The sequence below is a fragment of the Megascapheus bottae genome, chromosome 22, assembly GCF_031878675.1.
Source record: "Megascapheus bottae isolate mThoBot1 chromosome 22, mThoBot2.hap1, whole genome shotgun sequence".
In the NCBI taxonomy this organism is placed as follows: Eukaryota; Metazoa; Chordata; class Mammalia; order Rodentia; family Geomyidae; genus Megascapheus; species Megascapheus bottae.
In genome coordinates this window covers 22,953,971-22,977,518 of record NC_143530.1, presented here as the reverse complement: position 1 = coordinate 22,977,518, position 23,548 = coordinate 22,953,971, and the positions used below count along the sequence as shown (strand labels likewise).

At 40.5% G+C, this 23,548-nt stretch overlaps 1 protein-coding gene across 1 annotated transcript; it reads left to right on the top strand.

The window, feature by feature from the left end:
* Positions 1-1,519: 1,519 nt before the first annotated feature.
* Stmnd1 (stathmin domain containing 1) lies at positions 1,520-23,097 on the top strand. The gene is made up of 5 exons (XM_090355416.1): positions 1,520-1,694; positions 9,123-9,303; positions 14,432-14,583; positions 21,175-21,306; positions 22,126-23,097. Exons 1-5 carry the CDS (start codon positions 1,611-1,613, stop codon positions 22,411-22,413), a joined length of 837 nt encoding a protein of 278 aa, XP_090211542.1. The 5' UTR covers positions 1,520-1,610; the 3' UTR covers positions 22,414-23,097.
* The last annotated feature ends 451 nt before the right edge of the window (positions 23,098-23,548 follow it).

Sequence of the window (23,548 nt, the reverse complement as noted above, 5' to 3'; positions counted from 1 at the left end):
AGATAGTTCCTGTAATCAGCTTTTTTAAGCCTGTACTAGTAGGTGCTAGCACACTCCTAGGAAAAGAACATTTTCACAACCTTGGACTAGAGCCCTTGGGATGCTCTAAAGGATGTCTATACACATATATTTTGGAACCACCCCATATCCATCCCCCCCCACACACAAACTTCTGTCCACAGACAGCCTTATAAGGAAAAAGTTGTATCCAGTATTTCACTCTTACAATTCTACAGCTATCTATTACACTTTCCCAAGAACACTTTATAGGCATCCTGTGCACTGGATGATTCCAGTGGAGGACTTTCCAGTTTCCATTTGGAACTGTTTATGTGATTTATTACACCCCCGAGTCAATATTTTCAAAGATGTTTCTCAAACACCCCTTTAGTCTCATTTAAGTTCTTGCTCCATAAATCTTTCATGTGTGTTGCTTCATAATTATAAAGCTTTCACTGCTGTTTCCTCTACTCTTCCTCAGTTCCAATAAAAGGAAAGTGAACAAGCAACACCACTAGAGCAGTTGAGAGTGAGAGAACGTAGAATGATTTTAGAAGGTAGAAAAGAATCAGGGTCTTATAAGCAATCTGGTCACTTGTTTCCTTGGAAGAATCCAAGGCCTTTTACATGCCCTCAAATCTTGGTTGCATTTCCTGTTTGCATACAGGGGAGAGCTGAATCAAGCTACCTGGTTCCTCCTTCAACAGCTAGTTCCTAATGACAGGAAACTTTCTCTGACTCTCTGAAGTCAATTGTGCAGCCTGAGGAGCTGATAGGTCTGGAAGATCCCTTTCAGCTATTGAACATAAGAAGAAAACAAGGCAAGCCAAACTCAGCCTTGACACCCGATGCCATTTGTATTTAAATCTCTCTGAGAAATATATGCATACCCACTCTTCACAAAAAAAAAAAAAAAAAGAAAATCCACACCTTTCAGAAAAGGATTTGCATAACCCATTTGGCAGCTGTGAGCAGCGGGAAGTCTTAAGTGTTAGTCTTAAAAATGTTTGGCTTCCTTCCCCGTGTGGGTGTGTTGGTGAGACCCTCATTTCTGAGGTCACCCTGGGACTTTGCCCTCTGGTTTTGTCCCCACTCCTATCCCCCCCCCCGCACTCCAGAGGGGTCTGGGATGATCTGATCCCCAGATCATCGCACCCCAGGGGTGTGTGTGTGTGTGTGTGTGTGTGTGTGTGTGTGTGTGTGTATGGAGGGGGTGTTTGGGGTGGGGAGAACACATGGGTCCTTACCAAGAAAAATCTGTCAATGAGGGACCCATGCAGAATGCTTAGACAAAAGCAACAAAACAAAATTTAAACAAACAAACAAACCGAATCTGGCCAGGCATGGGAGCTCACTCTCAGAGACAGCTGTAATCAGCATCCTAACAACACTAGACTCCCATCTCAGCCCAGCTCCCAGGGGACCAGGTTTATTGTGGCAACAGTCCCCAGCAACTGCCCGCGTGTCTCCTGAGCAGCCTTTGACTGGGAGGTGGGAGAGAAGGCAGCAGGGGCCACTGGGTCTCGTGCCCGGGGAGGGGGGAGGGCGGCTGGGTGCTCCCCGGGGTGCACAAGCTAGGAGAGGTGGACAAGGCTTCTGCACTACCCAGCATGGGCTGCGGATCTTCCCAGCCAGACAAGGAAGACCAGAGACATGTGCCTGTGCCCAAGAAGGGCTGGGAAGAAGAATCCCAGGTAATGATGATGATGATGATGATGATGATGATAATAATAATAATAATAATAATAATAATCAGACATGGTGCCTATAGCCCTGGAAGCCTGGCTTGGGGAAAGCTGGAGCAAGTTAAACACAGGATTCAAGTTTACAGCCCCCTTAGTAGTTGGCTAATCAAGTTGAAGCATTTGGGAGCAATTTTACCGGGCCTAAGTTGGGCTGGTGTGTAAGGCAGAAATGCATGTGTCTTGTCTCTATCTACAAACAGATGCAGAGTCCTGGCCTCACTCAGGGCAGAGGAAGTGGGGATTCTGTACACCGCTGGGGCTGTCCTTAGGGCTGAGTAGCCTGCTTTCAGGGGAAAGCAAGAGTTCCTGAAAGCTGCCAAGTCTTGCTTCTGGAAATGGGTTGTTTAGTCGTTTTACTTAGGGTTGGGCTTCTCTGCAGGAACCACATGGTTGCACCTCGGAAGCTCAGAGAGGTGGATGACTGACTTGCTCCCAGCTGCAAAGCTTGTTTGGGAGCAGAGCCAGAGTGGAAGTCAGTTTTCCAGAATCTCATGTTGATACCTTGTTCACTGTGCTTCAGAGTAATAGCCCCCCATGTAAGACATGGAGACAGTTCAGGGAATCTGTTTTTCCAGAGTGGGGCTGGTTGTGGCAGAAAATGATGCCTGTGCCTTCTTCCTTTCCTTCCCACATTCCAGATTTCCATACACAGAACTGGGAGCTATCACGAGTTCAGTCCCATGGGGTTAGCCTAAGGTAAGGCAGGACTGCCATCTGCTTTTCCATCAAAGCCATACATGTTAAGAGTGAAAAAGGCTAGGTGTCAGTGCTCATGTCTTTCATCCTAGCTACTCAGGAGGCTGAGACCTCAGGATCTCAGTTGGAAGCTAATCTAGAAAGGAATGTGAGACCCTTACCTCCAATTACCCATTTAAAAAAAAAAAAGCCAGAAGTGGTGCTGTGGTTTCAACTGTAAAGTGCTAGCCTTGAGGACAAAAGCTCAGGGACAGCATTCAGGCCTAGAGTTTGAACACTGCAAAAAAAGAAAAAAAAAAGTGTGAAGAACAAGGCCTTTCAGTCACTTTCCAGCTGATATCCAGTATACCAGGACCTAAGGTCACCTTTCCTAAAAGGGTACATGACTGCTTTAAAAGCACATGCCAGGGATGAGAATGATAGCTCAGGAATATAATAACTCTGGCTGAGCAGGAGGCAGAGTTAGGAAGACACAGATCTAGAGGCCTAGCTGAGCAAAGGTATGAAACCCCACCTAAAGAACAAACTAAACCAGAAAAAGACTGGGGGATGGGGCTGGAGCTGATCTGAGTTCAAACCTGGAAGTACTTTCTTCTCAGTGGACACTGTGCTTATACAGATAGGGCACTGTCAACCTTGCTACATGTGCACACATCTGCCAAACATCTACAGTAAAATTAAAACAGCGAAGCCTGACACTCCAGGCTTAACACCAGTGCTTTGATGGAAGCCTATCCCTAATACTCTCTCCAAACTGCCACTGCCTGTGCTTAGAACCTCATTACCTCCTCAGTGTCTTTCTGCCCCTCCTGTCACTAACCAGTCTGCCTCCATTCCATCCAAGAAGCAATTTCCGGTCCTTTACAAGTAGATCTTCTTTCTCTCTAATGCCACCTTCTCTGCTGTCAGACCTGGACTTTTGTGTCTGTCAGACACAAAAGTCTGGGTTCCTCCAGGCCTCCTCACACTTCCAAGCCTTTCCCCCATACTGTTCTCTCTCCCTGAATTCCATTCCTGGCCCCTGATGGGCTGGTGAGCTCCTACTATATCCCTCAGTGCTGAACCCTAAAACAGACAATGCAACAATCTATTTAAATTGTCCTACCCCATAACCTCCTGAGCTTCCTGAGGGCACTGTAAGCATCTTTATTCCTATACAGTAATTATATATCATGTTTCTTTTTATTCCCTCCTTTATCCAAAACACATGAATTTCACTTAGAAGTGTTCATCTTCTCTCCTTCTTCCATTTTTTTTTCATACAGAAAAGTGTCATTCTTTTTCATGTACTTTGCAGGAGACTTAATTAGAAGAAAAGTCTCTGGCTTGTTTGCTCAGAGCTAGTGCTCTTCCACTTTTGCCATGCTTCCAACCTGGATATTTACTAGTTAATTTGAGACAGAGTCTTCAAGACTTTCCAGGTGGGATGCTGGATACTCCAGCCCTCAGCTTCCAGAATAGCTAGGATTGCAGGTATGAACCACTTATGCCAGACTTTGTTTAGAACAACTGGTGATAGTCGTAAATCCTGTCTATATTTTTTTCCCAATCATCCTTACACTACTGTGAGTCAGATCATGAGAAAATGCAGCCTAACCAGGTACCCATGAAAATGATCATAAAAGTTTCTACAGCTTAAATGTCCACATCAAAAACACAAAGTCAAGTTCTCTTAAAATAAGGGTCTTTCCCCGGTCTCTTCTTCTCTGTCTCAGCCCTACATTTATTTTATTTTGGCGGGGGATGGGGGTTCATGGTGCTTGAACTCTGGGCTTGAGCGCTGTTGCTGAGCTCTTCAGCTCAAGGCTACTGCCCTACCCCTGAGCCACAGCCTCACTTCCAGTTTTCTAGTGATTAACTGGAGATAAGAATCTCAGGTTCTTCAGTGCTAGGATTACAGACATGAGCACCCAGCTAGATGTATTTTCTTATGAAAATAATCTATAGATCTTGACTCACCATATACATCTCCATGTTTTATGAAGCATTGTCATAGCACTTAGCACACAGTATATATTTAATAAATAACTGTAGAGCATGGGAAAAAAGAAGAAAAGTCTCACTCTTGCATTTTTATGGTCATTATCATATGTCTGTCACATGGCTACTACCACAAATAGCTCTGTTGTATAGAGCAGGAAGGAGTCCCTAAAGTAATCACTTCCAAATGTCAAATACATGAAATATAGAGATTTCCAACTTTAAACATTCTAAGTTACATTTCTTGAGGCTTATTCTCCACTTTTACCTTAGTCTAATGTGGCAAGGAGATATTGCAGTAAGATTCATGATAATAAGAAAAGCATGAGAAACTGCTCTTACAGAAATGCTCATCTTCTGGGCTGGGAGTGTGACCTGGCAGTAAAGTGCCTCCCTAGCATACACAAAACCCTGGGTTTGATTCTTTGGTACCACATACCCAGAAAAAGCCAGTAGTGGTGCTGTGACTCAAGTGATAGAGCCTTAGCCTTGAGAAAGTTCAAGGACAGTGCAGAGGCCCTATGTTCAAACCCCAGGATTGGCAAAACACACACACACACACACACACACACACACACACACACACACACACACACACACAAACAAAAGGAGAGGGTACATTGCAATAGATGATTATCAAGGCCCCTTCTTCACAGCTTTTCACTAATATCTAACAAGAAATTATTATCTATTTTCTGAAAAAGAATTAAGTTACTTCCCTCTCCTTTCCTCTCCCTTTTCCTCCTCCTCCACTACCTCTTCCTCCTCCTCCTCTGTCTCTTCCTCCTCCTCCTTTTCCTCTTCCTCCTCCTTTTTCTCTTCTCCCCCCAACCTCCTTTCAGGTCAAATGCACAGTCACAATCTCAGCCCTAAATGACTTTTTGTGGGTCATGGGACCTTAACTCTGCCTGGGTGCTGTCTCTGAGTTGTCAGCTCAAGGCTACCACCCTACCCTTGAGCCACAGCACCACTTCCCATTTTCTAAAGGTTAATTGGAGATAGGAGTCTCAGGTTCTTTATGCATCTTCTATCTCGTGAATATAATGTAACCCTTCTATTAATCACAATAAAAATTATTTATAAAAAATAAATAAAGTAGTTCAATGTAAAAAGCCAAAAAAAAAAAAGAGTCTCAGATCCTTTTTGTGCCTGCATTGGCTTTGAACCTTGATCCTCAGATCTCAGCCTCCTGTGTAGCTAGGATTATAGGCATGAGCCACCATGCCCGGCGACTTCTCATATTCTTGAGGGCTTTGTTTGTTTGTTTGAGAGTTGGTTTTTCATTTTCTAATTTTCACTAGAAGCAGACTATTAAAAAAATCAAATCTTGAAGACAATTTCTTTCCATAAGTCTATAAACAAATGTATTTATGCAATGCATCTGCTAATAACTTCGGTTAAGAAGCTTTGAGCTTGGGAAAGCATGAACAAATTACTTCTTCCAAGCTGTTTGGCAAAAGTTTTCTCCCAACAGTAAACCACATACAGTGCCTCTATACCAGAAAGAAAAATGAAAAAAAACAAACAAGTACCTGTCTGTGGCTAAAAGCAAAGCTTTTTTTTTTTTCTTTTTCCCCTGATGGTTTCCATCTATCATGGTCACCTTGAAATTCAGTTAATTCTACAACTGATTTAAGAAATTTTACCCTAAGGGCACCAAAACATCAAATAAAAACAATACAAAATGTAGAAACACAGCCTCTCTTCAACTTCCTCTCAAGGAAAAAATAAAATTTCCCACCTCCTCTCCAGTAACACCTTATTTTCTAAAAGTAACTTCATTGACAATTCTGCCCATTTAAACATACAATTGAAAGTCACCTCTTCTATCTCATCCTAGAACATTTCCCAGCTGAAACTAAGGACTACCCATAATCAGCCAATCCTTGTTTCTTTCTCCTCATCCAATCCATTTTCTGATTCTGTAAGTTTGCCTAGGCTGAGCGTGCATGGTCTTTGCAAATAGCTTAATTCACTTCTGACAGTACTGCCTGGTGGAAGCATGCACTGCTGTTTAAGCTCTTGTGATTGCCAGGTAACATTTTTTTTTGTATGACCATGCCACACTTTACTTACCTACTCATCAGTTGATGATTATTGTGTTGTTTCCACCACTTGAACAGCATATGTAAACAATTATAAGCATTTCTGTGCAAATTTTTGAATAAGCATATATTTTCACTTTGCTTGAGAATTTCCCAGGGAGTAGTTTCTGTATCCTGCAGTTACTCTAGGCTTAACCTTTTTTTTTTTTGCTAGTCCATGGGTTTGAACTAGGGCCTGAGCGCTATCCTTGGGCTTTCTCAAGGTTAGAGCTCTACCACTTGAGCCACAGTACCACGTCTGGCTTTTTCTATGTATGTGGCACCAAGGAATCGAACCCAGGTCTTCGTGCATGCTAGGCAAGTACTCTACCACCAGACCAAACTGCTGGCCCAAAACTTAACTTTTTAAAGGAACTACTGAACTGTTTTCAAAGTAGTCGCCCCAAATTGATTCCCAAGCAAGGCATGAGGGTTCCAGTTTCTCCACACATTCACCAACACTTGTTGGCATGTGCCTTGTTCTTTACAGTTTTACTCATGTGTGTGAAGCAGCTGACTGTGCTATTGGTTTCTAGTTCCCAATGACTAAATGACATACATAAAACATCTTTTCATGGACAGATCTGTTGACCAATTTCAAACTATTTTACAAGAGTTTACTCAGGAAGTAATATACCAACAAGCCGACAGTGCTTCTGTTTAGAGGATGATACTGGTTATCTAGTAAGTTTTGTACCAGTCAGAATTGAACTAGAGAAACAGCTCCACTAGAATAGACTGATGGGTGGGTGGATGGATAGATAAACGTATTGCAAAGAAAGATCTTCTTCAGTTCACATCAGTCTTTTGAGACAAACTTTTAGCTGTGAGCATCTGTAGAAACCAAAGAATAAGCTATATATTTCTAAGATGCAATAGCACAAAGTCAACATTTGTATTTTTCAAAGGAAGGAATGGAACAACAGCAAGAGTACAACCCAACAGGACAAACATCAAATCCTGTAGTTCCATGTATGGCAAGCGGGATATATAGCAGTGGCAGGATGTAGGCATTGCTATCTGGAGTCTCAATGGCTTCTCTTGCAGGTTGGTCTTCTCCCTGCTTGACATTTTCCTCACCAGATATTCCAAGTCCCTGACATTTCCAAGGGCCGGGGGTTTCCATTACATTTAGGCTTGGCTTTCATAGCTTCACCACTCTCTCAGGGGCTGCCTAAACTAAAGAGATCTCTCTTTCCTTACCTGGCTTCCCTTTGAAATCTGGGTGGAAGCCTCCATGGCCCTATATAGCTTGCATTATTCATGTCACCTATAAGATGCTCAGGTTTGCTGCTGACTTGAGCTATAACCAAGCCCTCACCCTTGAGACTGCCATGGTGGGGGGAGGGAGTCAGGCCTTATTTTCTATTGTCCAGTACAAAGCACTGGGCTTCTTTTCCAGGGTGTTAATCTTCCACACCCAACTCCAAACCTTGGCTCCAATTTCAAACCTGTATCTTTTCTAGCCAGACTTCAAGTGCTTCCAGTTCTAGTCTGCTGTTTGCTTCTAAACCCCATTAGAAGCAAAAACAGTCATTGATAGGAGTGATATAACTTGAGCATTGTTCTGCCTTTGAGATTTTCTCCCAACAGACTCATAAATCTATGACCTTCCAAAGTGGAAGGCCGCACCCAAAGTCACAATTCATGGAAAACATATAGAATACTAATTTCTCAAAATGTGGCATGAATAAATAACTCCTAGACCCAACAGAGTCTTCTCCACTTGAAACCTCACAAGCACAGTCACTGCTGTCAGTATTCCTAATGGCATCCTGGTCTTCTGACCTCCCATCTGAATTTCATCTTAAACTCAGCTTCCAGCATTCTGAGGTACTTTGACCTGCAGTTCCAGAGTACTTCCAAATGTCTCTCATAAAACAGTTGTATGGTTCAGGGCCATCACAACAAGGACCTCCCTTCTTGGTATCGATTATCTATGACAAAATGGCTGAAGAATTCAAGAAAGAATATATTTTGACTCAAGGTTTCAGAGGCTGTATGTGGTCAGGTGGTCCAGTCACTCAGTGGGCCTGTCCGTGGTGAGACAAAGAAGCATAGCAGACAAGGTCTGATGGAACTTCACAGCTGCTCAGCTCATGGCAGCTGGGAGGCAGAGAGAGAGAAAAAGAGAGAGAGAACAAGAGAGAAAGGTTGTAGAGACAAGATATACCCTTGAAAGTCACTTCCCTAGTAACTTATAATCTTCATACAGGCTCTGACTCCTAAAAACCCATTCAGCTACAAATTAGTCAACAGATTAAGTCATTGATGAAATTAGCGTTCTCATGATCCAGTGATCTTTCAGTAGTGTCACCAACTGGAGACCAGGCCTTCCACAGCCATTTTATAGTCAAATTACAACATTCCCTCTGACTGTCTTTTATGAGAAAACTTTCCATTACACTTAGAGCTCACCTGAATAACAAAGGATAAACTTGCCATCTGGAGAATATTAATTTGATCACATCTAAGTTATTTTTTCCATATAACGTAACTTGTACAGGCTAAGGAGTCCTGGTCTGACTACTACATGGACAAGTTGGCTAAATACTCACAAGGCAGATGGAGCAACCTGAGAAATGTTGACACTCACTAAGCTGTTTCCTTTTCACAGGCTGAAGTCAGGCTGGCTCATTCTAGAGAAGATCACAGCTCCCAGACTGAAGATGTACAACCCAAGGATACTGTGGACAAGGCAGAAGACCTGGATCAACAAGCCCAGATGGGAAACTTACCTGGAACTATTCCAGAAAGTTCTCCATCTCCTGGTAAAAGAAATGGAAGAATAAACTCAGGTAAACTCCTTCCCCACTCTATGAACACTATTTGTCTTCATCTCCACAAAATATTACTCCTCTAAAAACGTAATTTATATTAGGTAGAGCTTTTAATACTGCTTCATGGGTCATGGAGTACATTGAATAGCAAGGCTCTTGACTTGGCTCTGAAATATTGCACTTGGACTTTAGATCTTAATTATGTAAGTAATACTAAGTGTTAGTGTTTTCGTCAGTGCAGTAGCTAAAGCCATCTTGTGTTAAGAATTAAAACACAATTTAAGAATAAGTTTCTCCAAGCTTATGCTTGGTGGCTCATGCTTATAATCTTGGCTACTCAGGGGACTGAGATTTGAGAATCAAGGTTCAAAGATGTCCTGGGCAGGAAAGTTGGTGAGAATCTTATCTACAAGTAACCACCAAAGAGCTGAAAGTGGAGGTATAGTTCAAGTGCTAACTTGGAGCAAAACGCTCAGAGAAGTGTCAGGACTCTCAGTTCAAGCCCCAGGAACCACACACTCACACACACATACACACACACACACACACACACACACACACACACACACACACAGGTTTCCATTGAAAGGAATTAAACTTCTTCCTAAGGGAAAGTTCTGCACTATTCAAAACTATATAAAAAATTTCACTGAACTTTCCTCTCTGTCTCTTCCCCCATCCAAGTTATCAGCACACATATAATCAATGAACCTTTCAAAAACATAAAAGAAGTAACTACCATCTGGAGTGCTATTTAGAAACTATTTCTCATTTTTCTCATGTTATATTTTAAGTCTTTTCTTGAGTTATTTTTGCTGTTGATTTGTGACATCATATTTATACTTCGACCAATCTTTAGAACACCAAGAACCTCATAGGTGTAGAGGAGTCTGTTTTGCTCGTGGGAGGTGGGGAGATTTTTAAATCTCATTCCTTGTCATTGTAATTTCTAAAAGTAAGTAAATTCATACATGAATGTCTTTTTCATGGGCTTTGCTGACATACACATCTAATGGTACTGTTTATATTTGCCACCCGCTGTGATTCTGATGTGACCAGGGAGAAGGAAGCAGGAAGTAAGGATAGCAGTGTTGGACCCACCCCTTCCTGTCCTCCACCCCCTAGAAAGCACAGATGCTTTGTTCTCTCCAATGATTAAGTGGATATGCTTCCTCTCTGACATGCTAAATACCTCTGGGTTTTGGAGCCTGCACAACACCAGGCATCTGGGGACAGTTATGTTGTAGGATAGTCTAACCTGCCATCTGTACCACATTAAAAAAAGGGGTGGGGGAGGATGACAGGAAAGCAAGATAATGCTAAGAGAGAACAGCGCAAGGAAGTATCAGCTACCATGCAGATGTTTCTAGAATGTAGTGTTCAAACCATTTCAGAAAATAACATCCTCTCCCACTCCTTGGCTTCCTCCTTTCTTTACCCTGAGCTTTACAGCTCACAGAATGCATTGGTTAAGGATCTCAAGTCTCACACATTCATTTCCAAGGACAAAGGCTTCTTGATTAACGATGGAGATGGGAAAGCTCTTGACTGCACGCCACCTGCTGCGCACCCTAGCTCACAGTAGATTGTCATTAGGTAGCACACAGTAGGTTGTCAGTTATTGCCCTGTGTGGTGATGGGGTGACTCTCACTGTCCAGAAGCTAAGGGAGGGCATTATACCACAAATTCCTGGCCTAATAGAAAAAGAACATCCAAATCCAGAATTCAAAACATGGTGTGGGCTTGAACTCTGGGCCTGGGCATTATGCCCTGAGCTCTTTAGCTCAAGACTACCACCCTACCCTTTGAGCCACAGTTCTACTTCCAGTTTTCTAGTGGTTAATTGGCAATAAAAGTTTCATGGACTTGAGTGCCCTGGGCTGGCATTGAACTGTGATTCTCAGATCTCAGTCTCCTGAGTAGCAAGGATAATAGGCATGAGCCACCGAGTCTGACACATTCAACAGTTTTTAAGATGCAAAAAGCAACAAATCTCTGGACAGAGCTTGTGCATGCTTTTTCCATGTGGACTCTGCAAATTTTAAAAGGTTGCTTCCTTAGCAGCAGCACATACCCCATATACAAGTGTATTTTCTTCTGAGCACAGGTCCAGTGGCACTTTGCCTTTAAATATACTATGTATATTTTCTAAATACAAGACTTTGCATCAGCAATGTTCAAGAACCAAGATCTGGAAATCACCATTGATGTATACCATCAATGTACTATTATCTCATTTATAAGCCATATGCAACTATTGCCAGCTGTGTGACAATTTCTAATTCAACGTGTGACCTTGGGCCACATGTATACTTTGTCCTATGCCTTTCATCTCCTTCACTCTGAAAAACCCTTCCATTTTTCATTTTCTCTTAAACCTGGATACCATTGACGAATATAGGCTTTTTCATTTCAGAGCATGCTCCTGAATTTGGACATGTCTGAAATTTCCTGAGATTGGGTTTTAGTTATGAGGATTTTTTTTGCCAGTCCTGAGCCTTGAACTCAGGGCCTGAGCACTGGGCTTGAGCTTTCTCAAGGCTAGATTACTACCACTTAAGCCACAGCACCACATCTGACTTTTTTTCTATGTATGTGGTACCAAGGAATCGAACCCAGGTCTTCATGCATGCCAGGTAGGCATTAGGCCAAACTCCCAGCCCCACTTATGAGGATATTTTTTGGCAAGAATATCAAAAGTAAATTGTATCATACTTAGGATAAGAAGGTAAATGATAGCTACATCTGACTTACTGCACTTTATTGTTTGCCTTTTGAAAATATTGCTAATGTAGCAAAATTTGTGAGTCTTTGACTGAATTTAGGATTTGAAAAAAAACAGGAAATCTCTTCCTATGTCAAGGTTAAAATAAAGGTCACACATTTTTTTTTGTTTAATTTCATTTTTTAATCGATGCTTACAAAGCTGGGCACTGGTGACTCATGCCTGTCATCCTAGCTGCTCAGGAGGTTGAGATCTGAAGGACTAAATTTCAAAGGCAACCTTGGCAGAAAAGTTCATCATTTCATGTTTAAAATAGCCTGCAAAAAGGGGGGGTAGTGGCACAGCTTAAGTGGTAGAGCACCCATCAGGCAAATACAAGATCTTGAGTTCAGACCCTAATATTGGAAAAGAAAAAGAAATAATAGCTAATCATATGAGAAAATACTAACATTAATGTAAATGCTAACTAAATAGGAATCAAAAAATTGGATATGCCATCAAAATTATAAAAATATACCATATTAATTATGGCAACCTCCATATAGTGAGAATATGCCCTTTTGTATCTTATTTTTGTTTATATTCTAAATTTGCACTAGTAAATCATGGATTATCTTTTCAATAAAACAGGAACACAATCTTTTGGGGTAGATGTTAAACTCAGTGCTTTCTTCTTTTTCTTTATTTGTCAGAAGGGGAGGGCAGTCCTGGGCTTGAGCTCAGGGCCTGAGCACTGTCCTTGGACTTTCTCAAGGCTAGAGCTCTACCACTTCATCCTCAGCACCACTTCTGACTTTTGTGGTACCGAGGAATTGAACCCGGGTCTTTGTTAATGCTAGGCAAACACTCTACCACTAGACCAAACTCCTGGCCCCATGACAGAGCCATTTCAATGGCTGTTCTCTGAGCTGTGAGATTGAGATGGTGGGTGTTGATTCAAATGGTCTTGGATTCAGGCCTCGTTAACTTTTCCCTGGGAAAGTTTAACTGGTTTCCATCAAATCAATGTGTTTATTTATAAAAATGAGGATTATAAAACCTCTCTTACAGAGTTAATGTTTGAATTAGATGTAAAACAGTATATAAAATACTTAGTATTGTGCAACTGCACAAATGCTCAGGAAATAGTTATTGTCATATTGACCCTTCAACAATAACACAACAAAAGTCACCGTGCCAATAACAACAACAATCACTCTAATTTCTCAAAGAGATTCACCTCTGTACCGATAGCTTCAATTCTTCTGCATTGTTTCAAGTTTCGGGTTGATCTGCCTAGATGGCCTGTTTTATCACTCTTGTCCCCCAAATCTGTACAGAACACTTTAAAATGAGAATTAGTTCTTTTTCTAACACCTGCATGTGCAGAACCAATACAGGGAAAGTACAGAGATGGCAGGGGATTTGTTGATACTGTTTGCTATGGACTGTCAGGAAAATCTCTGATAACACAGAGGCTAATGATCTGAGTAAGAAAAGTGTGTGTGTGTGTGTGTGTGTGTGTGTGTGTGTGTGTGTAACTGTGAGTCTGTTTTCTTCCTCCTGGAACAAAGCCAAAGACCCTCTTGGACCACTCAGGTTTGAACTTTTCATAAAAAAGATGCCATCCACAAAGTGTGGTTCCAGACTAGGAGAGAGCTTCATCTCTGAAGACTGCATACTGCATTATTTCTGACTACAAAAATAAGAGTTGTCTTGGGGCCAACAAGGCAGCATCATTTATTTTACAATTGGATGATATAAAACTTACTGCTTATTTGTTTATTTGCATAATTGGGTGATTTATAAGGAGATGTCCTCTCTCAGTCTATAAAGGCTCCTCTCCAGTTTATTACTCTCTTGTTTGATCACTAATTCAATTCTAGCTGATATTACTGCAATTCTGATTTGGTTCAAAGCCTCTTTTCCAAAAGGCCTACTTTGACTTGTGTGTAGACAGAGCAGATGGTGTAACTGTGCACTCAGGGTTGCAGAACTAGACGTCTCTTGGCAACATGGTGCTGTTTATGCTTTGTGTATAAAGCATAGAAACCAAACTGCAGAAGACTTGAATCAGAATGTCTTGGATTTTTGCTAGAGTTCTGCTTCATCATTAGAGGAACAAAAGCATGTCATCTTACCCAAGTGTATACCTGTTGTTACAACAAAACTCACAGAGAGCAGCACACAGAAGAGCTTTTGTTATGTTAATAGGAGATGAGCTAAGTCAAGAATAGATCTTGTTGATATATTTCCCCTGTAAGAACAGCAAGAGCAGACTTCAAAGGGCTGTAAAGTTTTATAATAGAAACAGACAGTTGGTAGGAATATTGGATCTAAGATTTCATTGCAGCCTGAGGTATAAGGCACCCATTTAGTATTTGCTCAATAAAATTTCCCATTCTTCAGTGTCCTTTTCCTGTTTTCTTTTTCTTTGGGAGATCTGGCGACCAATGGATTAATCAATAAGCCCAAATCCCTGGAGAAACGAGAGCGACAAAAGTCATTAGACATCCTGGAGGAGTTAATTGTTCAAGGAATAATACAGAGTCACAGCAAAGTGTTCAGACATGGAGAGTCCTACGACGTCATGGCAAGTAACTTTCTAATTCACATGCACTTATGTCCCCTTAAAATGAGCAATATAAGACAATTCATCACAAGCCATTACTTCCAGTATGAATTGCCACTTCAGTGGGCAAATTACACATGAAAACATTCAACAAAATCAGATTTTTCTTTTATAAATTTCTTTTTCGTGGGGCCTGAACTCAGGGCCTGGGCACTGCCCCTGAGCTTTTCACTCAAAACTGGTGCTCTATTATTGTGAGTCACAGTGCCACTTTCTGGTGGGTAGTTAGGGAAGAGTCTCACTGCCTTGGCTGGCTTTGAAACACGATATTCAGATCTCAGCCTCCTGAGTAGCTAGGATCACAGGCATGAGCCACCAGGCTTTTCCATTTTATGTGTATCTTTCTCAGTAGAGCCAGGAATTGCCCTAATCGCTAATGATTAATGAATCCATTAAAACATCTTGTGGGTTTTACTAAATTTGAGACACAATAAGTCTTATTGAATAACATTCCTTCATCCTCTTAGCAATTTTTACTGAACATTGCCTTCTGGAATATAAAACTTAATTGTGGTTTATTCAAGATGGAAAGAGATCTAAATGCCAAAGCTACAACAGAGAGGCTTACACATGTATATTCTAAGACCAGCACAAGGAAATATAATTTTAGAAATAGTTATATTCTTGCTTTTGTTACATGACTCTTTCAGCAATTTACTTAACAGGAATGATATTTTCCTTCAGGTTTTACGTGATTTGACCAAAGTCTAGGGATGTAGTTTTTTTTTTTTTGCAAGTTGTGGGGCTTGAACTCAGGGCCCGAGCACCATCCTTGGACTTTTCTCAAGGCGAGAGCTCTAGCACTTGAGCCACAGCACCATTTCCAGCTTTTTTTCTATGTATGTGGTGCCCAGGAATCGAACCTGGATCTTCATGCATGCTAGGCAAGCACTCAACCACTAGGCCAAACTCCCAGCAAGGGCTGTAGTTTTTTGTTACAAGTTCTATATGCAGCTGTGAAAAAGACAGCATGTTTTTTATTTTGGTTTGTTTTATTGTTTGCCTGTTTTTAAGCCAAAGCGTTAAGGTCTTACCAGTAGTTCTTAGAGCACAGGCAGAAGAAAGAATGTGAAAATGAAGAACAACTGGAATACATTTCAGGGTCTGGGGGGAAATAGTTGAGAAAAGAAATAAGCTGATAAAATAAAGAGAACGGTAATGTCAGCAGTTCCTCCAGCACAATGAACCCAATAAGACTTGTGAATGTTAGTTATTCATTGCTTTAAGGGGAAAAATATTTTAAATAAAATGATATGGGAAAAATAGAGTACATGAGAGAAGATTTATCCAAATAAGGTATCTTGTATGTACTAATAGTAAACTGAAATGCAGGATAATTCTGAATGCTAGTCTGGCTCCTTCTTAGCTTATCCATTACCTTGTGTTAAGTTCTTGGTGAAAGTGACATAGAATAAAGGGTACTGAAAAGTGAGGAGAGTTAAAATCCTTCTCTCCTCTGCAATCTGCTACAATCTTTTCCTCGAGGTCCATGGAAATATCTGTGACTGATACAGAATATCCTTCCATCTTTTTTTCTTAGTTTTTATCTTTTACTTGTTGGCAAGTACTATAATTCCACAATTAATTTTCAAGAAAACTTAATTGAGATTTAAATGATATGTAAGAAAGATAATATCAACTATCTATCAGGCCATGTGCTAGTGGCTTACACCTGTAATTCTAACTACTCAAGAGGCTGAGAGCTGAGGATTCCTGTTCAAAGCCAACCCAGGCAGGAAAGTCCATGAGACACTTATCTCCAATGAAACATCAAAAAACCGGAAGTGGATGTGGACTCAAAGTGGTAGAGTGTTAGCCTTGAGCAAAAGCTCAGGGACAACACTCAGGCCCTGAGTTCAAGTCCCACAACCATCATCATCAAGAACAAAAAACTACTAGATGATTAAATGAATCCTTCAGTATATTTGAAGACCTTTTAATGGGCAGAGTGGCTACACTGTAAACACATTTTTTTATGTACACATTGATAAGTGTATGGTATAGTGTATGGTAATATTGGTATAGATCTCTTTATAGACACATGGCATTTATTTATCCATGTTAGTATGTTTAGGTGTTCTGGGTCATTTCTTTCTTTCTTTCTTTCTTTCTTTCTTTCTTTCTTTCTTTCTTTCTTTCTTTTTTTCTTTCTTCCTTCCTTCCTTGTTTTCTCAAGCCCATTTCTTGAGTACTTGGCATATCCTGAATCTTTTTACAAGAGACTTGGTGAATTTTCTATTAGTCCCTCCAGGAATGATTCTTTTTCTTTTTTTTCTTTTTACAGGCGAGGACTGTTTATTGAGGAAAAGTGAGGGGCACAAACCTTTTCAAGGGATTGGAGGTTGTGCTAGAGACTCGATTTTGGGATAGGCTTATATAGGGCTTAACAAGGAAGCAAAAATAAAAAAATGGGTTATGGGTGCTGGGAGTTTGGCCTAGTGGTAGAGTGCTTGCCTAGTAACGGGGTTCAATTCCTTGGTACCACATACATAGAAAAAAGCCAGAAGTGGTGTTGTGGCTCAAGTGGCAGAGCACTGGGCCTTGAGAAAGCCAAGGTCAGTGCTCAGACCCTGAGTTCAAGCCTCAGGACTGGGTAAAAAAAAAAAAAAATGAGTTATGGTCTCCTGGGGGCTTAGGGTAGTGTCTTTGGCCAGGCCACAGTGGAGCGCTGTACCTTGGTTGTGGGGGCCATCACCCCCCAGGGACCGAGGTTGCCCGCAGACAAGCACTACAAGATCCAAGTTTATTCTCCTCTTTAAGCAGCTCCTATTTTTGCTAACCTTTGGAGTAGTTAGGGAGTTTGATTGTATTGCATGAGTCTCTGACATTTGTTGAACCCCACAGGGAGTTTTTGAAGAAGGAGGAAGTGACTGAGTCAGGACTAAATAATGTCATTTAATCAACAGTGACTTTCCCCAGGAGGTCTAGAGTCAAAAGAACAAGAATGACAAAACCTTTGGCAGAAAGCTGTTGACCTAATCTATGCACCAGACTCCATTGGGGAGTAAAACCAAGACAGGTTCTTGTGTAGGTCAGTACTTAATTGGGAAAGTTCTGTTGAATTCTTACTCTGGATTTATGACATAACATATAGAAAGTAGGTTGCCAGGAAATAAAACTCAAATGTTATTGCAGCATTTTGGAAACTAATTTGGCACTAATTTTTTTTTCAGAGATTAGTTACATAAATGTTTACAATACTGTGGTATAGTTACCCTTAGCTTATATCACAATCACTTTTTTCTCTCAGTGTTAAGCTTCACCATTCTAGTTACAACATTTATAAAATTTCATAATGTGAAACTGCATCGTTCTAGTCTACATTAACAATAAAACCATTTCTTCCAAATCGGTGTTAGGTACATTTCTTCCCTTTATTAGGATATCAGTGGTTCTCTCTTTGTTTTCATTGGGTATGGCCACCTTAAAGTTCTGTTTAGTTTGTCTTGTCTTGTCAAGTTTTATATCTAACACCTGCATATAGACCATATGCCATTTGTCTCTTTGGTCTTGGCTTATTTCACTCAACATGATGATTTTCTCTAGTTCATCCATTTCTCAGCAAATGCCATTGTTTTATCTTGCCTGATGGCTATGTACAATTCCATTGTATATAAGTACCTCATTTTTAAAATCCATTCATCTGTAGTGGGGCATCTGGGCTGTTTCCATCTCTTGGCTATTGTGAAAAGTGCAGCGATAAACATGGATATGCAGGTGTCCTTACCATATCCTGGGTCATGTGGCTCAGGGTAGATGTTCTGGCACTAACTTTTATGTTTGGTGGGTGGGGTTGTTTGAACTTAAGGTATTGGACTATTCCACTTGAGTGCATAGCTCTTGTAAAGGCTTTACTTTGTTTTTAGATACAGCTTACACTTTTTGACAAGATCGCCTTAATATTGTACTTTTCCTCTCTCTGACTCCTACCTAAGCTGTAGTTACAGGCATGCACTGGCATGGCTGGGCTCTGATAATATTCTTAGAGAAAATGATTGAACGGGTCATTTCTTTACTATTTCTCCAGGTTTCAGGTGGCTGCTCTTTAGTTTCCACATCTTTATGCACAACATTACCATGGTTACCACTTTTAAGTGCCAACATTTGATAAATCTTGACTCCATAAAATTATAAAGGATACAGATGTGTTTGTGAAGTCCTTTCTCATATTTTTTTAACATAAAGTTTCATCCTTAAGAAATGACAAAGAGCTTTGAGTGAACGATCTCAGAGACAGCATCAAGGTCCTGAGTTCAAGCTCCAGGACTGACAAAAAGACAAATAAATATGATCTGATTTGACACAGGAAAAAGAAAAAGAAAAAAAGAATGACAAAGACTACATCAATAGGCATGGAAAAACATGATTTCAGGTCTTTATTTAGGGACAGAGCCACAAGAATGGTCAACGCAATCTAGAAAACCCAAAGATCACTCACACCTACTGTATAACGTCAGTAGTTTAGTTAAGGTTCGTATTGCTATGTGAAGTCCAAGTTAGCCTTTCATTATTGGATCTTAGATCTGTGCTCTTTTAATCTTTGTTGAATAAATTTCCTTCAACAAAATTTTTCATGCTAATTTCTGAGTTCCTCTAGTTAACCAGCAAAAATGATCCTCTTTCCAGCAAATCCAAGTTTGAGAGCCAAATGGAATTTTCATAGATAAAAAAATCACACAAAATGTGATTGTAAAAGACCCACAGTTTCAATAAATGCCCCCCCCCTCTCTTTTATTTGTTGATCATGGGGCTTGAACTCCAGACCTGGGTATTGTTCCTGAGCTTTTCAGCTCAGAGCTAGCACTCTACCACTTGAGCCACAGAGCCACTTCCAGTTTTCTGGTGGTTAATTGGAGATAAGAATCTCGCAGGCTTTTGTGCCTCGATCCTCAGATCTCAGCCTCCTGAGTAGCTAGGATTACAAACATAAGCCACCGGCACCCAGCTAAATGCCTGTCTCTTTAAAAATGACTTACTGACAAACCTAACTTTTAAAGTTGGAAAGAAACTTAGCAGTCTTCACTATGTCAAAAAACTGAGTCCTGAGAGATGCTCCCCTTACCCACACCTGCATCACTTCAGTTTCCAGTTTTCATTCTGGTGCTGAGATTTCCATTCTCTCTCCCCATCACTGTGATAATTCTATATCCCTATTTTTTGGCCAATCCTAGAGCTTGAACTCAGACTCTGGGCAGTGTTCTTGGGCTTTCTCAAGGCTATCACTCTAGCACTTGAGCCACAGCACCACTTCCAGCTTTTTCTGTGTATGTAGTACTGAGGAAGAGAACCCAGGGCTTTCTGCATGCTAAGCAAGAACTCTACCAGTAGGCCACACTCCCAGCCCTCTGTATCCTTATTCTTATTTTATGTGCAGTTATAGGAAAGGTCATTGATCTTACATATGGGAAAGTACTTAACATTATTAAATATGTATATTTTTCTCCTCCTCCTCCTCTTCCTCCTCTCCCTGTTACAAAAAAGAAAAAAATCCTCTGATATAAGTTTTATTTAGACTGTTTTACAAACAAAAATGCTAAGGCTTAAATGATTTATTTACCAGTCATGAAAAGTGAGTAGTACATAGGCAAATTAGGATTCAAACTCAGAGCTAAGTACCAATTACTTGACTTTCTCTACTATGCTAAACTACCTCCCTTTGTCTCTTTGATTCATTTTTCCCTCTTCTCTGAAGAGATTATTCTTTGGAAATTACAACAAATATTAAATAGTTCTTTTGTGTTTAAAAGGAACTCTGAGCTGGGTACCTATGGCTCATGCCTGTAGTCCTAGCTACTCAGGAGGCTGAGATCTGAGGCTGGAAGTTCAAAACCAGCCCAGGAATGAAAGTCTATAAGAGTCTTGTCTCCAGTTAACCACCAGAAAACTGAAAGTGGCACTGTGCCTCCACGTGGTAGAGCACTAGCCTTGACATGAAGAGCCTAGTGACATGAAGAGCCAAGTCCCATGATCAATGAAAAAAATGTAGAAAAGGTATCTAGAATACAGTGTCTGTTTATTTTTATAATGAAGACCTGAAATTCATTAAAAATGTTCCTGAGTTTAGATATATGTATTGATGTATATCTACAAACCTAGAAAGATTACATTAAGGGCTAGGAGTGTGGCTTACTGGTAAAGGGCTTGCCCAGCATGCACTAAGTTGAAGTGGTGCTGTGGTTCAAGTGGTAGAGTGCTAACCTTGAGAAAGCTCAAAGACAGTGCCAAGGCTCAGGACTGGTAAAAAAAAAAAAAAAGGATTAGATTAAGTGAAGAAAGAAAATTGTAGACAAATATGGTATATTCACATCTTTTTTAGGCATTACACGTGCATACATAATATCTGGAAAGATATATACCAAACTCTTTTATGATGTTTTTCTTTTCTTTAGGGGATGGGTAGAACTCTGGGTTAAACACACCCTTGCACTTGCTAGACATCCCTTGAGCCATACACCAGCATTTTAAATCATGTTTGCTCAGCCTCTCGTCTTCCTTTCCTAATGACTATAGTTGTTCCTCCATTTAATAAACAATTCTTTAATCTTCTTCTAGATGGAAACAACTGAGAAGCCACTGAGAAAGCCACCAGCCAGGCTGAAAAAACTTAAGATTAGAAAGGAAGTAAAGGATTTCACCATGAAGGACATAGAAGAGAAGATGCAAGCTGTAGAGGACCGCCGGAAGGTAACAAAATCTAGCAGAGGCTCATAGGTCTGGGGAGCTGACTGCTGGCTAGAAGAGGCTCAGACTTTACTGCCAGCAGCTTTGAGGTAAACTGTAAGGGTTAACAGCCAGTATATCAATGCTCCTATAGGCTTCTTATGATCTATCCTTAGTAACTTTTTAAAATTATCTTCATGCTGTGAAGGAATGAAGCAATGTCTTGAAGATGCTTGAAAATTAGTTTCATTCATAGAGTATAATAAAAAAAAAGCCAATTTTCACTGTGGCTGGTGACTCACACCTGTATTCCTAGCTGTTGGAAGGGCTGAGATATGAGGATTGCATTTGAAGCCAACATGGACAGGAAAGTCCATGAGACTCTTATCTTCAATAAACCACCTAAAGGCCAAAAATAGTGTTGTGGCTTCAACCATAGCACACAAGCCTTGAGTGCAAAAAAAAATCAAAGGAATAGTGCCCTGGCCCTGAGTTCAAGCCCCAAAACTGGCCCAAGAAGAAAAAAATTCAGTTCCCAAGATTAAATTAAGTATAGGGTTTTGTTCATGTATCAAAAGGAAAGCTTACATTGAGGCAAGGAGCAGGAGGAGAGGCAAGCATAAGACAGACCCTGTGTTTGATACCTGCCTGGATGTCCCTCAACAAATAGACATTTCATATATATATACATGCATGTACATATATATGTATATATAACAAACATCATTACATAACTGAATACTGAAATTTAAAAGGTTTGGATAGATCAACACAAGCAATAGAAAGAAGAATCTATAGAAAGTCACTCGACCTCCTTTTTCTTTCTTGAATACTACTTTCCAGACAAAAGAAGAAGAAATCAGAAAACGGCTCCGGAACGACCATCGACTTTTGCCCCCAGTAAATCATTCAGATGCAGCTGGCCTGGGAGAGACTGTGGTTCCATTTGCCACAGGACCTACAATTGGGAGTTCTGTTCCATTTGAAGCACATGAACCGGAAGGAACAGAGCCATTGAAGAGGAAGAAGAGTACAACAGATTCGACCCTGATTCTCAGAAGCTACAACAATGAAGGTTTGGGTGTAGTGGAGTCAGACATGTCCTACAATCGAGAGGAAGACATTTTCTAATAAGCCATGTTTTTTTAAGGTCACAAAACAGATCTTCTTTCTCCCCAGCTGTGACATTTTCTCCCCAATCCTCTGATTGCATGCTCACCCACTGGGATTTCTGCTGTGGGCTTAGGGATGGTGGTGGGAGCTGCAGAGGTCTTGGGTTAGTTGAGTAATTAACATGATTGTGTTCACAGGAAGAAAAATGGAAAGACAGATCCATTTACCCAGCTGAGATATTATAATGCTGGTATTTTCCCTTAATACAGTTTTCAACGTAGTTTAGATGCCTTCCTTCAGGAACCCATCTACCTTACACGAACACATTTGTGCCAAATGAAATCCATTTTCATGTATGATGGTTGACTGTGGTCCACTGAAAGACCTTGGCGTCAGATTGCACAGATTTGTATTATGTTTTGTAATATTTTTTTGCTTCCTATGTTATATTGTTTAGGTTTATTTCTTTACTTAAATTATTTGTTGCTGCCAAGGATGAGAAAAATAACTGAAAGATTGGAAATATGGCTCAATGGCTAGAGTAACCAGTAAGCAAGAGTAAGGGCCTGAATTCAAACACCAGTACCACCAAAAAAATGACTGTGCTTTTTAATCACACGATAAATAATTAACAGAAAATACTGAAAATTCTAAGAGGCACAGAACACAAGGAACACTGTGTTTTTCTCTCTCTCTGGGATGATTACTTACTGGCAAAATTTGGTTTTATGTACTTCAACCACTTATTCCTTTATAGAAAGGGACTTGTGTAGAATGTGCTGTATTTTGCCTTTGTTTCAACTGATCATTCCATGCAAATGAATCTGTTTCTATGGTATCATTCTCAGTAACACAGGCTGATGATATAAGAATGATGCAAGAATGCTACAACACTGTGTCCTTTCCCCATTGTACTTTGAACAGTTTCCACAGTTAGAGTCATACTGTGTATTACTGTTATGTTTTGAAAACACTGGCAAGTACAATGAAATTGTGCCCATTGGCTTTTGCATTGATGTGACAAAATAAGGCACTGAAAAGGAAGAAACACTCATTCTAGCTCATGGCTTCAGAGATTTCAGTCTGTGGTAGGTCCCATCATTCTTAGGGCAGTGATAAGCTGAGGAGGTTGTGGCAGGGGAGATTACTTGAA